Consider the following 15,744-nt stretch of genomic DNA (forward strand, 5'->3'; position numbering starts at 1 on the left):
CAAAGTTTTACTGAGTTGGAGAAAAGACAGGATTTCTGTTTTTGCCAGGCAAATGACTGAGCTCACTATACAGAAATGGAGTTTGTGTGTATTCCATGTGGTTATTCAAATGTGAACTATGGATACACATGACATGTACTGGGATTATGGGTTGGTTGACAGTAAAAAGACTTTGTATGTGGTAGATGTACAGCAGTAGTTTGTAGTCAGAGCATTAGTAAAATAAATTCTTTCCAGTGCTCAGAAGGCTCTGTACAAGTACTTGAAAGCTTTTGTTACTGAGGTAACATAATTAATTGAGTGAAGGTTGTACTGAAAGCATAGCAGCCAGACTAAGAACTGGGTGGGAAAAGAGAAGGGAAATTATTACCTTTGGCAGATCATAATGTGACTTTTCTTTTTGAATGAAAAGTAGATTGTATGATGCTTGTATATGAACTGTGATGCTGCAAAGTAATAAGCTATGGGCATTCAATGTAGCGTCCTCCTCTATGGATCCAAATGTTGGAAAAAGTATTGAAAAGAAATTGGAGGTGTTTCAAAATAAATGTTTATGAAAACTTTTGAAAGTCTATTGGCCGAATATGATCAAAACTAGCCAACTACACACCAAGGCTAACATGAAACCAATAAGAGAAACTATTGAAGCAAGGAGATGGAAATGGCTAGGTAGAGTTTATCACTATAAACCGAGCTCAATTGTCAGGATCGCTTTGCAATGGGTTCTACAAAGTAAAAGAAGATGTGACCAACAAAAGGAAGTGTGGCGGAGAACAATAACAAAAAGATCTTAAAAACAGAGGGTTAACAATGGAACAAGCTGTTAAGGATGCTTTCAGTGTTAGAAGGTGGAATGATCTTGCTGTCGCCTCAAGTGCTCCAAGGCACAATGAATGAATAAACCAAATGAATGAATAAATGATTCAACATAGAGAATGTTTGAAGGCTTGAACGAAATGAAGTGAGCATGCTTTGCTTGATGCTTAAATGATAAGGTGTAGATGAGTTGAGAGATGAATTAGATACAAGAAGTATCAGATGTGGTGCAGAAGAGAGAAGAGTGCATTGGTATGGACATGTAACATGTTGTCACCACCACCACCATCATCATTTATTGTCCATGTTCCATGCTGGCATGTCCTGGACAGTTTGATAGGATCTGATGAGTCTAAGGACTGCATTGTGCTTCAGTCTGCTTTGACATGTTTACTATGGCTGGATGTTCTTCCTAATGCTAACCACTTTATAACATATGCTGAGTGCTTTTTTTGTGCCCCCAGCATTAGTGAGTTTGCCATGCAGCTTGCAAGACTACAAACCCCTAAGGGTGTAACTCTATGTTGTAACCTGATCTCAGAATGCCAATTCTCACAAAGGGAGATGATAAAGGAACTCAACAAGTGTTAAGATGCTGTGTTGAAGAGAATTCATCTAAGTCAAGGGTTCTCAAACTAGTTCATATAGACTCTGGTCTTTGATTAACATTTTGGCAGGGGAGAATAAAAGTTCAGGGCTTCACAGAGGGAGGTTGGTGGGGAATTTTTCAAGCAGAATATCCCAAGCTTTGTGCAACTGTTAAGCCCATTTAACTGGGTTTTTTTTACATTCATGTATAGTGGAACCTGGATTTAGCCATGTGCATTATTTACTAACTCGAGGTATTTCGGGTTGCAAGACAGTGTAGGAGAGAGAATAGTGATGTTGTAGGAGAGAAATGTGTTCGCATGGATGATGGTACGCTTGCATTAAATGAGGATGCAAAGAAAGAGGTCTGGAGATGCCACTACGATAGATTGCTTAATAAAGAGAATGAATGGGAGAAAGAGAGCCTGCCTTATGTCGACCCAATAGAGGGACCAGCTATCCGAGTTGATAGTACCAGGGTAGATAAAGCAATTAAGAGTATGAAGACCGGGAAAGCCCCCGGCCCATCAGGAATCACTGCAGAGATGCTCAAAATATCTGGCAGTGTTGGCTATAGCCTAGTCACCCGTATTACGAACCAGGTGATACACGAAGGAGTCATACCCTATGACTGGTGTAGCAGCATCATAGTCAACTGCTACAAAGGTAAAGGGGACGCTTTAGATACAAATAATTACAGAGGCATCAAGCTGTTAGATCAGGTTATGAAAGTTACAGAGAGGGTCATAGCCCAACTAATTAGGGAGCGAATCAATTTAGATGAGATGCAGTTTGGGTTCGTGCCAGGTAAAAGCACTACTGATGCCTTATTTCTAGTGAGACAGTTGCAAGAGAAATACCTAGCCAAGGATAAACCTCTGTACCTGGCTTTCGTTGACATGGAGAAAGCCTTTGACAGGGTCCCCCGATCCCTTATCTGGTGGTCAATGAGGAAACTTGGGATAGAAGAATGGCTAGTGAGAGCTGTGCGAGCCATGTACAGAGATGCGGCCAGTAAGGTGAGGGTTGGAAATGAGTACAGCAATGAATTCCGGGTAGAGGTAGGGGTCCACCAAGGTTCCGTCCTCAGCCCCCTATTATTTACCATAGTCCTCCAGGCAATCACAGAGGAGTTCAAGACAGGTTGCCCCTGGGAGCTCCTCTATGCTGATGACCTTGCCCTAATTGCGGAGTCACTATCAGAACTAGAGGAGAAGTTTCAGGTGTGGAAGCAAGGTCTAGAATTGAAGGGCCTTAGAGTCAACCTAGCTAAAACCAAAATCCTAATAAGTAGGAAGGTAGATAAAACACAAACCCCTTCAGGTAGATGGCCCTGCTCAGTATGTAGAAAAGGAGTAGGTAGTAACTCTATAAGATGTACCCGGTGCAAGCTATGGACACATAAGAGGTGCAGCAACATCAAAGGCAGGTTAACTAGCAAGTTAGTTTTTGTTTGTGGCAGATGTTCAGGTGCAATAAAGACTGCAAACAAACAGGAAACAACTTCTATCTCATTCCAGGGTGAAAAACTAGAGGTAGTCGATAGCTTCCGCTATCTGGGCGACCAAGTTAGTAGTGGGGGTGGGTGCGCTGAAAGTGTAGCTGCTAGAATAAGAATAGCCTGGGCAAAGTTTAGAGAGCTCTTACCCCTGCTGGCGACAAAGGGACTCTCACTCAGAGTAAAAGGCAGACTGTATGACGCATGCGTACGAACAACCATGCTACATGGCAGTGAAACATGGGCTGTAACTGCTGAGGACATACGTAAGCTCGCAAGGAATGAAGCCAGTATGCTCCGTTGGATGTGTAATGTCAATGTGAATACCCGTCAGAGTGTAAGTATCTTGAGAGAAAAGCTGAACATTAGAAGCATCAGTTGTGGCGTGCAAGAGAGACGATTGCGCTGGTATGGACATGTGGTGAGAATGGAGGAGGATAGCTGCGTGAAAAAGTGCCACACCCTAACAGTTGAGGGAACCCGTGGAAGAGGTAGGCCCAGGAAGACCTGGGCTGAGGTGGTGAGGCAAGACCTTCGTACATTGGGCCTCACCGAGGCGATGACTACGGACCGAGACCTTTGGAAATGGGCTGTGCGTGAGAAGACCCGGCAAGCCAAGTAAGATCGTTGCCAGTGCCCCTGGACTGGTTCTTGTGCGGGTGGCACATGAGATGCACCATTTTGAGCGTGGCCGTTGCCAGTACCGCCTGACTGGCTCCTGTAGGATTTTCGAGCGAGATCGTTGCCAGTGCCCCTGGACTGGCTTGTGCGGGTGGCACATAAAAGACACCATTTCGAGCGTGGCCGTTTTCGTGCGGGTGACACGTAAAAGCACCCACTACACTCTCTGAGTGGTTGGCGTTAGGAAGGGCATCCAGCTGTAGAAACTCTGCCAAATCAGACTGGAGCCTGGTGTTGCCATCCGGTTTCACCAGTCCTCAGTCAAATCGTCCAACCCATGCTAGCATGGAAAGCGGACGTTAAACGATGATGATGATGATGATGATGTCCATGGCCTATGGTTGGGGTGGTGCATCCAAAATTGCAGGATCGTGTTTTCCATTCCCAGATCAGGCAGCGTGTTGCGTTCTTGAGCAAAGCACTTCATTTCATGTTGCTCCAGTCTACTCAGCTATAAATGGTATCCCTACAATGAACCAACATCTTGTTCAAGGTTAATGCTTTCATTTTGGTCACTTACATTCCATGGAAAATGGGTAGCCACCCCAATGAGCCCTCGGACTTGAGATAATAATGTTCAGGTATTGTTGTTACTGCTGATGATGATGATTGTTAACCAAACAAACTGAGAAGCACTTTGAACATAGAATATAGTGATTTGTGGTTCAAACTCACAACCTGCAACCTAATATTTGTGATCTTAACCATGCCCACCAAACATATCCCTCCCATTAAGACAGTTTAAGCATTAAAATTGTGTTTGTATTTGTAGTTTATCGAGTCTTTTCTCATGGAAATTGCATTGAACACTAGTGAATTAGTCATGTTTTGAAATTTAAATTTCAATTAATTCATTTGAGGGTGAGTACATAATCTTTGTTATCAAGAGGGTTATCAAATAAAAAAGTTTAAGAAGCTCTCGTCTGATCCATGCGAATATAGGTGGACATGAAAAATAATGGTAATGATATATTCACATCATTATTATTATTATTATTATTATTATTATTATTATTATTAATGTAGTGAGCTGGCAGAATCATTAGCATATTGGACAAAATGCTGCTACGCATTTTGTTCATCTTTGTGTTCTGAGTTCAAATTTCACTGAGGTTGACTTCACCTTTCACCATTTTGGGGCTGATAAAATAAGTACCAGTTGAGCAATGGGGTCATTGTAATTGACTATCTCCTTCCCTAAAGGCCTATAGCAAAAAAGGACCATCAACATCAGCATAAGAAGAATCATTAAAAGTTTCAGGCTAATAAGCTCTGTTGTACTTCCTGCAACTGTTTAGTTTCTCACTTCAGATCCAACTAAAGTCAACTTTGCATTTTATCCCTTGTGGTTGATAAAATAAAGTACCAGCCAACAAATTTAATTAGTTCACACCCTTCTATCAAACTTTCAGACCTCTTATCTCTGATTGAAGCAATTGTTATGTACTCTTTTCAGTCATGTGACAAGTTTCAGTCATGTGACCAGACCTATGTTAGTACTAAAAACACTTGAAGGGGTTTTTGGTTGATTGTACTGTCCCTAAGACTTGTTTGGATTTGGTATATATTGAAAGGCCAGGCTTCTGTTTTTTTATGAAGGAATGTAACTTGATATCCCTTTTCTCTTCTCTATAGTTTCTTTGTACTAAATTTCACAAGTCATTGGTCATCTGGTGGCTATAGTAAAAAATGTGTGTTCAAGACACTACACAGTGGATCAAACCCAGTGCACAATTATATCATCACTGTCTTATTGTTGACTTTTCCATGCTTGCAACAGCTAGATGGGATTTGTTGAGGCAGATTTTCCATGGCTGTATGACTTTCCTGTCTCCAACTCCCAACTGTTTCTAAGTAACCTGATATTTCTGAATGGTTGGATATGTTTTAATGGAAGATTAAAAATGAACGATACCCTTCATGTGATTGTGACGCTTACAACTATTGCCTGATGCCAAGATAAACACACACACATACACACACACATGATGGGCTTCTTTCACTTTATATTTACCAAATCTGCTTACAAGGTTTTGATCAGCCTGAGACTGTAGTAGAAAACACTTACCCAAGGTGCCATGCAGTGTGGCTGAACCCGGAACAATGTGGCTGGGAAGCAGGGACCTCACCTTCATAGCTGTATATTTCTCTCCATCCAAGGGAAGTAAGCAAAATGGAGCCCATAGGCAAGCAGTATATAAATGTGCATGCTAGACAGGGTCAAGTGTTTTCCAGTGTTCAAATTTCTTGCGAACAGCGATTTTTTTTTTTTAGTGGTTGACATATGAGAGTAAGTCTCAGATAGTTCCAGCTTTATGGACGTTATACTGATGATTATTGGGAAAGGAGAGAGACCTAAAGTGTTAGAGAAGATGGCTGTTACTGACTATTTCTATTATATTTGAGTTGTTGGAAGTAAAAGCTATAGGCTGGTGTATCATATAGTCCACCACCACTTGATAACTAGTGTGTTTATGTCCCTGTAACAGAGCAATAGAATAAGTACTACTAAACTTTCGTTCACTCCTGCCAAAATATTAATCACTAACCAGAGTCTATATGGACTAATTTGAGAAGCCTTGAATCAGAAGAATTCTCTCCAACACAGCATTTTGCCACTTGTTAAGTTCCTTTGTCATCTCCTTTTGTGAGAGTCAGCATTTTGAGATCAGATTTTCTTCATTTCTTCTCATGTCTTCTTTGGTCTTTTCCTACCATAAAGTTAGACCCCTTGGGGTTTGTAATCTTGTGAGTTGCATGGCAAAGTACCAGGCTTAAAAGAATATACGTACTGGGTTTGATTCATGGTCGCAATATAACGTTGACCACTAAAGTGGACATTAATGTGCTAGAAATAGACATGTTGTGTCTACTAAGACCTAATTGTTCTCAAAACGAAATTCAGCGAAATACCAAAATGTATGCGGGCAAGACTGAAAATTACAGAAATGAAACATGTAAAAGGTAAAAGATAAAAAGACAACATGATTTACACATTAATACACTGATAATTATGATATTTGGTGTCTGTTTTCTAATTAGATAAACTGAGTAAGAATTATATATAACAAGATGCAGCAGTTGTACCAGCCATTACACCCTCTACTGGTTGTTAAACATCTAAACAAATCAGACTACTGTGATTTGGACAAGGCCAAGAAACAATCTTAAATCATTTTTATTCTTAGGCTGTCAAATAATTTACATGATAGATAAGACTTCTGCTTCAAATTTTCATGTAAAAAATATTGTACCATTTATCATGTTCGTGTTTTACGTAGTGCATTTAGCATGTTGTGCATGTATGAAAAGGAATGGATGCACACAACAGAATGCAACATATTTTAATTATGAAGTGGGTGGCGGGGAAAAAACATCTGAGATATAAAGAGAAACAGAATGTTGGATTTGTTTCTCTTATGCAATGAACCAGTTTTTCTGTTATCACGAAAGATTTTTGGTATAAAGAGTGAAGAGGTGGGGGGGGGGGGATATTTAAAAATTTTTTTATCCTTCCTGTTTTCTTTAATTTCCTATAATTCCGTTCCATCTGCCATAATCTGATTTTCCCTCATTGCTCTTTAATTGTGTTTCTGGAAAATTTTAGCTGGTTAATGCTATCTACTGTCTTTACCAATCCTCAACCTCACAGCACTTGCAAACATGCACGCACACATGCACATGCAAATTCTGTCACCAAAGATGTTTTGATACTCAATTCTTTGTGATTCATTGCAACAAAAGACTTTAATCCTAATTATTTTCTTCATTCTCTCTCTATCTCTCTCTCTCTTTCTCTCTCTCTCTCTTTCTCTCTCTCTCTCTTTCTCTCTCTCTCTCTTTCTCTCTCTCTCTCTCTCTCTCCCTCCCTCTCTCTCCCTCCCTCTCTCTCTCTCCCTCCCTCTCTCTCTCTCTCTCTCCCTCCCTCTCTCTCTCTCTCTCTCTCTCTCTCTCTCCCTCTCTCTCTCAACAATTAGTTCATTGCGAATTTCGAAAGAAAGGAACTCAGCTTTTACAGCTTTAAAATGTTATTAGGGTATTTTAACGTGTATAAGGAACCCCTTTTTTTGTGCCAAAAATTAGGTTAAAAATGCATGGATATTATTAAATCCCTTACAAAACCTTTTTCCCAAATTGTAAGCCCCCAAAATTAGGGGGTTCTTTATACACGAGAGTTCCTTATACACGTTAAAACACTGTGTATCCTAATTAAATCGAGATTTCTGCTTTAGTTTTCGCATTGAAGAGTTAAGTAATTTCACTTCTCATTTAAATATTGTTCTTTTAAAAGAACTCCATGTATCGCACACCCACACACACATACATATATACATCCTACAGGTGTATTTATGTTAATAGCTATAATGGACTAGCAACTCAGTTAAATGATATATAATTGGTGTAACTAGCTTAAGTGCGAACACACAAAACTCTCAGCCCTTGAGTCACTCTGTTGCTTCTGCTGAATATCAACTAGTGTTTTATTTAAATGTCATATATATATATATATATATATATATATATATATATATATATAGTGGTGGAGGATTTCCATCATTCAACAATGAGGATTCAATTGTTCGATCGACTGAATTACCTGCTCTTGAATTGATGTGTAAATGTAAGTGGCTGACTATTCCACAGACCCTTAACATAATTTTCAGAAAAAAAAAAGAGGAGTACTCAATGTATGGTGTAGAGTTTATATCAAGTACCAATTTATAATTCACTCTGTCACTCCTCAGTTTCATGCACATTGCCAGTTCCCTAGCATTCAGACAGTATTACACCCAACTACACACACTTATAGACACAATTGAAAGCTCTCTCTGTTCCCCCCCTCTCTCACACACACACACACACACACACACACACACACACACATATATATATATATATATACATACATGTTATATACATATATACACACATTGGCGTTAGGAAGGGCATCCAGCTGTAGAAACTCTGCCAAATCAGACTGGAGCCTGGTGTTGCCATCCGGTTTCACCAGTCCTCAGTCAAATCGTCCAACCCATGCTAGCATGGAAAGCGGACGTTAAACGATGATGATGATGATGATGATGGCTCAGTGGTTAGAGTATCAAGCTCACAATCACAAGGTAGTGAGTTTGATTCCCAGCCTTGGCTGTGTTGTGCTCTTGAGCAATACACTTTACTTCACATTGCTTCAGTTCACTCAGCTGTAGAAATGAGTTACGATGTCACTGGTGCCAAGCTTTTGCCTTTCCTTTGGATAACATTGGTGGCATGGAGAGGAGTGACTGCTGGTCTTCCATAAACAACCTTGCCTGGACTTGTGCCTTGGAGGGGAACTTTCTACGGGCAATCCCATGGCCATTCATGACTGAAGGGGATCCTTTTCTTTACTTTACACACATACATATGTAGTATCATGTTTACTTTCCCTGCTTGGATGTGTGTTCTTATTTAGAGTTAGCTCTTATTTAAAGTTAGTTCTAAACATGAATTGGAACTCTACATCTCCTTCATGCATTTAATTCTGGTATAGCATCTATAACTGGATGCCCTGCCTCACACCAACCACTTGATAAAGTCTACTGAGTGTATATTGTTATGGCACCAGAGAAAGAGAGAAAGAAAAAGATTGTCGAGTTCTCTCGACTTTATTTTACTTCTATTGTTTCCAGGCAAATGTAAGCGATTGAATTGAAAAAAAAAAAGAGTTGTTACTAAGAGGGTGATAGAAGAAAATGTATGAGTATGAGTGTGAAATAGAGTGAGAGACTGAGAGGAAACAGCATGTCAGCTCTCTCTCCAGATTTGCTTGTAACATCTTGGCATTGAAACTCTTCATGGCAGTGTGCTTGTTGTGCACACAACTGAAGATCGCTTCGATGTTTTTGTTGATCTCTGTTCCTGTCTTTCTAAATCCAAGTTGATGTTATAAAGCAATTAGTGATGATGATGATGATAATAGTGGTGGTGGTGGTGATGATGGTCATCACAACAATATAGTAGCTGCAGCATTGCTGTTGATGACGATGATGATGATGTTGATGCTGCTATTGCTGCTGCTGCTGCTGCTTCTAATAATTATTTAACTCCTGTTCTTCTACTTTAAATTGAAAAATCATTGTCACCGTTTGGTAGGGTGATGGTGAACAAGACAAAAGAAATGCCTTGAGGTAATTAATGTTGTCTCTGTATATTTGAGTTCTAATTCCATTGAAGTTCTTTTTTTTTTTCATCCTTCTGCAGTCAGTTAAGTATATATCAGTCAAGTGAAATGTGTGTGGTGGAGATGCTCTATATGGTTGCTTGACTTACTAGAGATAGTAGTCAAATCTCTACTCATCATCATCATTGTTTAATGTCCGTTTTCCATGCTAGCATGGGTTGGATGGGGTCTGGGAGGCCAGAAGGCTGCACCAGGCTCCAGTCTGATCTGGCAGTGTTTCTACAGCTGGGTGCCCTTCTTCATGCCAACCACTCCATGAGTGTAGTGGGTGCTTTTTACGTGCCACCAGCACAGGGGCCAGAGGAGGCTGGCAATGCCCACGAATGATTGGTGCTTTTTATGTGCCACCAGCACGGAAGCCAGCATTGGCCATGTTTGGATGGTGCTTTTTACATGCCACTGGCACAGGGATCACAACTACAATTTCCATTTGATTTTCATTTTGATGTTGATGTACTTGACTCAATAGATCTCCTCAAGCACAGCATGTTGCCCTACAATCCAAGGTACTTTTGAATGGGCTGGGGCTGGTTATGTGAAACTGGTGTAGGATACAGCCGTGAACTCACTTTATTTGCCGGGTCTTCTCAATCACAGCATCTCTCCAGAGGTCTCAGTCTTTCGTCATTGCCTCTGTGAAGCCCAACGTTGGAAAGTGATGCTTCATCATGGAAAATGAAAGACACATTGCATAACGTAGTTCTAGATCCCCTGTCCTTAAGAATAAGAAGGGATGGTCATGACAAAAATGTCTTTAACCCTTTTGATATCAAATTCCCTGGAATTATCCCTGGTTCTATGATACCAACTTCATATTTTAACCCTTTAGCATTCACATGATTCTGTTATTTACATTTTCAATTAATCATGCATCAATTTGTAGCTTTGAGATTTTGATGAGGTAACTGTTAATTTTTAGAATGATATTGTAGGATTGGTGTGAGAGGCTGGATCTAGCCAGTTTGAACATAAAACAGGTAAAATATTTTGGTTGGATATGGTCACCTTAAATGCTAAAGGGTTAAAGTGACCTAAATTAAAACCTTCTGTCAAAATTTTGTTATTTGTCTCAAACATCTACTTAATAATGACAAAGTTAATTTATTAAATTCTTCATTATTTTTGAAAATTAATTGAAACAAAAGCTGTGTAGTTTGAGAGAAATATGGTGAAAAAAAAAGGGTAAAACATAGGCCTGCTTTATCAGGCCTGCCCTGTGGTTAAGCAACAACAAATATTATATTCCTTTTGCATATTGGAAATCATTTCAATTGGCTCTACCCAACTTTACTCTGTCCCATCTCTATAAACGTTTGATTTCATGCCAGTGTGCAAAACCATTATTATTTTATATACTCCTCTCTGTGTTTGTCTGTATTTCTTGATATGTTATTGCGAAACAGATTCTCATTTCAACTGACCGTCGATACTAAACGCATGACTCAAAAGTCAGTTATTTTCTTTTGGTTTTTCACCAATTCCATCAAGCCTACGTCAGCAGTTATTAAGGCTCATAGAATTTTTTATTCAGTTAGTTTTTAAAAAGAAAAACAGAGCAAGAAAAATATAATACAATTGATAGAGTCGGTTAAGTTTTTATTTATTTATTTTCACCAGATGCCTTAGTGAGAATGCACATTGGCTTGTCTGCATATGTATTACATGCATTCTGTCTGTACATTTGCATCATTTTGAATACATTTTTTTCCTTTCTTTCATCATTTGTATTTTCCATAATCATTTTTACCTCCATATATATTAAAATCATTCAATTTCAAAGCATGTAATATGTCCTTTTTTTGTTGTTGTTGGTAAGGCTGGTGGGGCATTCATTCTTGTAAAGAAAAAACAAAAGAAAGGGAGAGAGAGAGAGAGAGAGATCAAATGTGATATAATAATTTAGCTGAATGATTCAAAATTGTAATATTCGAAAAACCTTTTGATTTTCCTTTTATATTTTGTGTGTATGGTTTTGCTGCTTTAAAATTCTTTTATTTCTATTTCCTTAAGATTAAATCTCTAACTGTATTAAGAGTAATTTTATTAAAAATAATATTCCATGGTCCAATGATGAGTGTTTAATGTTAGGTTTACAGTACTCATTAATGTTTGATGAATCATTGTTTTGTCATTGTTTATTGGAAGAATATTCTGTATAGTGTTCTGTATGGTGCCATAATTTGGTTTTTATTATTTTGGATGTTTTAGAATGACATAAATTTATCTATTTTTGTAAAAATAATATTCTTATCAGGCACATGGCTTGTTTCTGTTGTCAGGAGATATAATTACATATCAATTATACATACCTTTTTTTGTGGGGATATATAACCAGGCATGGCTGTGTGGTTAAGAAGTTCAATTCCCAACCACATGTTTTCTGGTTCAGTCCCACTGCATTGAACTTGTAACCCTTTTTGTTAGTTGTACCACTGAACTACCTGATAAAATTAATTATGTAAACAATAAGCAGGACTGTAAAGCTACATAGCTTTTCTTAAAGCATAGCCATAGATTCAAGTCCCTGTCATATCTTGGTTGTAGGCTACTGCTGGGAAATCTCTTATTCAACTTATACCCTTCCCCAAATTTGCTAGCTTTGTGCCAAATTCGAAATCAATATGTTATTAACACATTAAAGGTGGCCTAGTTGTCATTTAACCCCAGGTCAGCCCTCATTGAGTTGACCTGTGATCAAAGGTGTTCCAGACATGATCATCTTATTTTACTCTCAAAGAGTGCTTCTAGGCCCACATTATCCAATGTGTTCATATGTTTTTAAGATGGAAGGGTGTAGTTTTATGAAAATTTGACTGCCATTTCTAATAGGTTGCATAAATACATACAGGTTTTGTCAGAGGCCCAGTTTGAATGTTTGTATTGAAGAAGTCACTGAAAGGTCAGATGGTATTACTGGTGGCAGTGGTAGTGATGTGTTAGACCTACCACCTGATTCACCATTCTTAGAAGACAAACTTTGATGACATCTATCAATTGATATTTTGACTATTATTATGTTTTTCAAGATTCCTGATGGGGATGGTCATTTGTTTTTTTTTGTTTTTTTTTGCCAAATAAGTGCTCGCACTATATATTATTTCTTCATTTCAGATTTATTATTGTTCTTATTTTATTGTTCTTTGCTTGAAAATCTTTTGTCACATATCCTGTGACCTCTTCAGTGACTCTCCATTGCATGTGTCTCCTCCTGTTCTGTTTAGCCCATTCTCTAGTTTAAGACAGAATGGAATAAACAACAGGAGAGGAAACATAGGATGGAGAGTCATTGAGGAGGTCATAGAATGTGTGACAAAAGATTTTCAGACAAAGAACAATAAAATAAGAATGATAATAAATCTGAAGTGAAGAACGAATATATAGTGCTTGTACTTATTTGGGAAGAAAAAAATATATATAAATGTCTGTCCTGAAATATAACAATATATGTCTCAATTCCTTTTATCTAATTTAGCTTTAAAATTCTCTCACTTGCAGCAATGGTGAAGTGAAACCTGTAGAGGACAAGAAATACAATCCAGCTGACAGTAAATATGATCCCATCAAATCAGCCTGTTGGGCCCCAAAAGCAAAGTAAGTAGCCTTATTGCTTGTATCATTGTATCACTTAACCATTTAGCATTTAAACCGGCCATATCTGGCTTAAATATTGTACCAGTTTTATGTTAAAACTAGCCAGATCTAGCCTCTCACACCTATTCTACAATGTTATTCTAAAAATATAATCACATCATCAAAATTTTGAAGCTATGAAATAAAGTATGATTAATCCAAAAGAATGTGAATAAATAAGCATTACATTTGACAGAGTGATATTAATGCTAAAAGGTTAACCCTTTAACGTCAAATGTTCTGCTTATTTGTTCACATTGTTTTGAATTAATCACACATTACTTATTTTTAGAATTCTGAGTTCTGGAGTAGGTGTGAAAGGCCAGGTCTGGCTGGTTTGAACATAAAATAGATTGAATGTTTGGGCTGGATATGGCCAGTTTTAATGCTAAAGGGTTAATGTGTACTCATTATGTATATGATTGGGGAATAAATGTCTACCAAATAAAACTCTGACCCATGCAAGCATAGAAAGGTGGACATTAAATGATGATGAGGAGGATAACGATGATAATAATTAATCTGTATTTTGCTACCTCCGTCTACTCCTGTCTGTGGTAGACTGAAAAGACTACAGGTGCAATTTGTTACTAATGTAAAAGATTTAAAAAAAAAAAAGCTGTTTGAACTGGTAACCTTATAGTATATATTCAAAGTTGTTCTTGATTTTGGTCATAGCCAGTATTTATCATTACCATCATCGCCAGAATTTCTCTTTACATTTCACAAATACCAGACAGTTAACAAGATAGTTATTCCACTGAAGGTTGATTGTGAGAGTTCAGTACATTATTCCTCACAACTAAATATTTATCTTCTGATGATATTTATTACTTGCTTTTCATTCTCATTGCTCTTTCTGGTTTTCCTCAGTTGATGCTGTGTGATATTGATGATGTCTTACCAAGAATATATCTTCAGGCTTCTATGGTTCCGATTGTATAACACTTTGTTTTTGGCCTCTTTTCCTTCCTGTTTTCAAAAGTTTTCACACAGACAAATCTGCTTCTGGTTATCTGTTGACTCACATTGCAAAACTATACTAACTAGTCAGCTCATTTATTTTCTATAAGATAGTTGCATTGTTTCCAATTCCTTTTCACCATAACATTTATCTGTGTGCAAACAGACCTTTACAAATCGTAAACACCTGACAGTTCTTTACTGTTGTAATTTAATGATGTCTATTGTATGAATAACATTGTGTGTCTGATTCTTTTGGAAGTGTATTTGGTTGATGTTTGAAAACTACCCATTGTGTATATATGTGCATGTATGTAGATACTTACATTCTTGTAGCCATACAAATGCATTACAACTATAGAAACATTTTGCATGTGTGTGTGTGTGTGTGTGTGTGTGTGTGTGTGTTTGCAAATAACCAATTGAATATGGACATGTTTATGTATGTGTCTATATTCACTTATATAATTGAATAATATATTTTTAATAACATACATAAATGTGTGTAGTGTGTGTTTGATTCAGTTTATACATTACTTTAGTGATGCTTGATTACATCCACAAAAACACACTTGTGCACTCATTTACATATACACATACACACACCTGCATATATGCACACATGTGCAGATGCATGTATAGTAATATGAGAGAATTATGTTTATATCTGAATGTGTTTTTCCCTACATAGTACCAATTAATTCAATCACACATTCTAATTTTTGCCTTACATTCATTCAGATATGTTACCACTCCAAAGTTTGAGAATTGAAAGGTTAGCCCAACATAATTTCAACCTAGATAGGGAAGCCATCAAGCCATTTGCTTTCTATTCAAATTGAAACAGTCCTAAAATCTGTGTTACATTCCCTCATTTCTCTCAGTTCTGTGAAGAATTTGGTACAGATGCAGTTTTCCTTATGAACTTAGAATTGTCCTTGATACATTCTGAAATAGGCTACCCATTAAAAACATTATGAAACTATAGAATATGAGAGAATTAATGATTTACTTTGGCAAATATTTGACATTCTCCAAGGCTTTTTGTGTTTTGTTTGCTTTGCTAGCTTACTCCTTTTGATACTGTCTAGCCTGAGACTACCCCCTAGATTTATGATGATAATTCCCTGTTTTAACCCTTTCGATACCAACTAGCATGAAGCCTATCCCTAGTTTTATGATAGAAATTTCTTACTCTAAAGTATTAAAACCTTCCATCAAAATACCATCTTTATGTTTGAAATACCTGTTTAATAATGACAGTTATTTTATTTAAATTCTTCAATACTTCCAAAATTAAGTTAAACAAAGATAATATATTTCATTGGCAATATGGCAACAAAAGGGT

General features: G+C 37.6%; 1 protein-coding gene across 1 annotated transcript in view; it reads left to right on the top strand.

Annotated features, from left to right (window-relative positions):
• Positions 1-15,744, top strand: part of LOC106867431 (DNA ligase 1) — a 127,942-nt gene that overhangs the window by 69,183 nt on the left and 43,015 nt on the right. Inside the window, exon 9 of the mRNA XM_014912306.3 lies at positions 13,299-13,394. Within this exon, the coding sequence (XP_014767792.1) occupies positions 13,299-13,394 (96 nt within the window). The remainder of the gene's footprint in view (positions 1-13,298; positions 13,395-15,744) is intronic.

This window comes from Octopus bimaculoides, chromosome 1 (assembly GCF_046866305.1).
Source record: "Octopus bimaculoides isolate indiv1 chromosome 1, ASM4686630v1, whole genome shotgun sequence".
Lineage (NCBI taxonomy): Eukaryota > Metazoa > Mollusca > Cephalopoda > Octopoda > Octopodidae > Octopus > Octopus bimaculoides.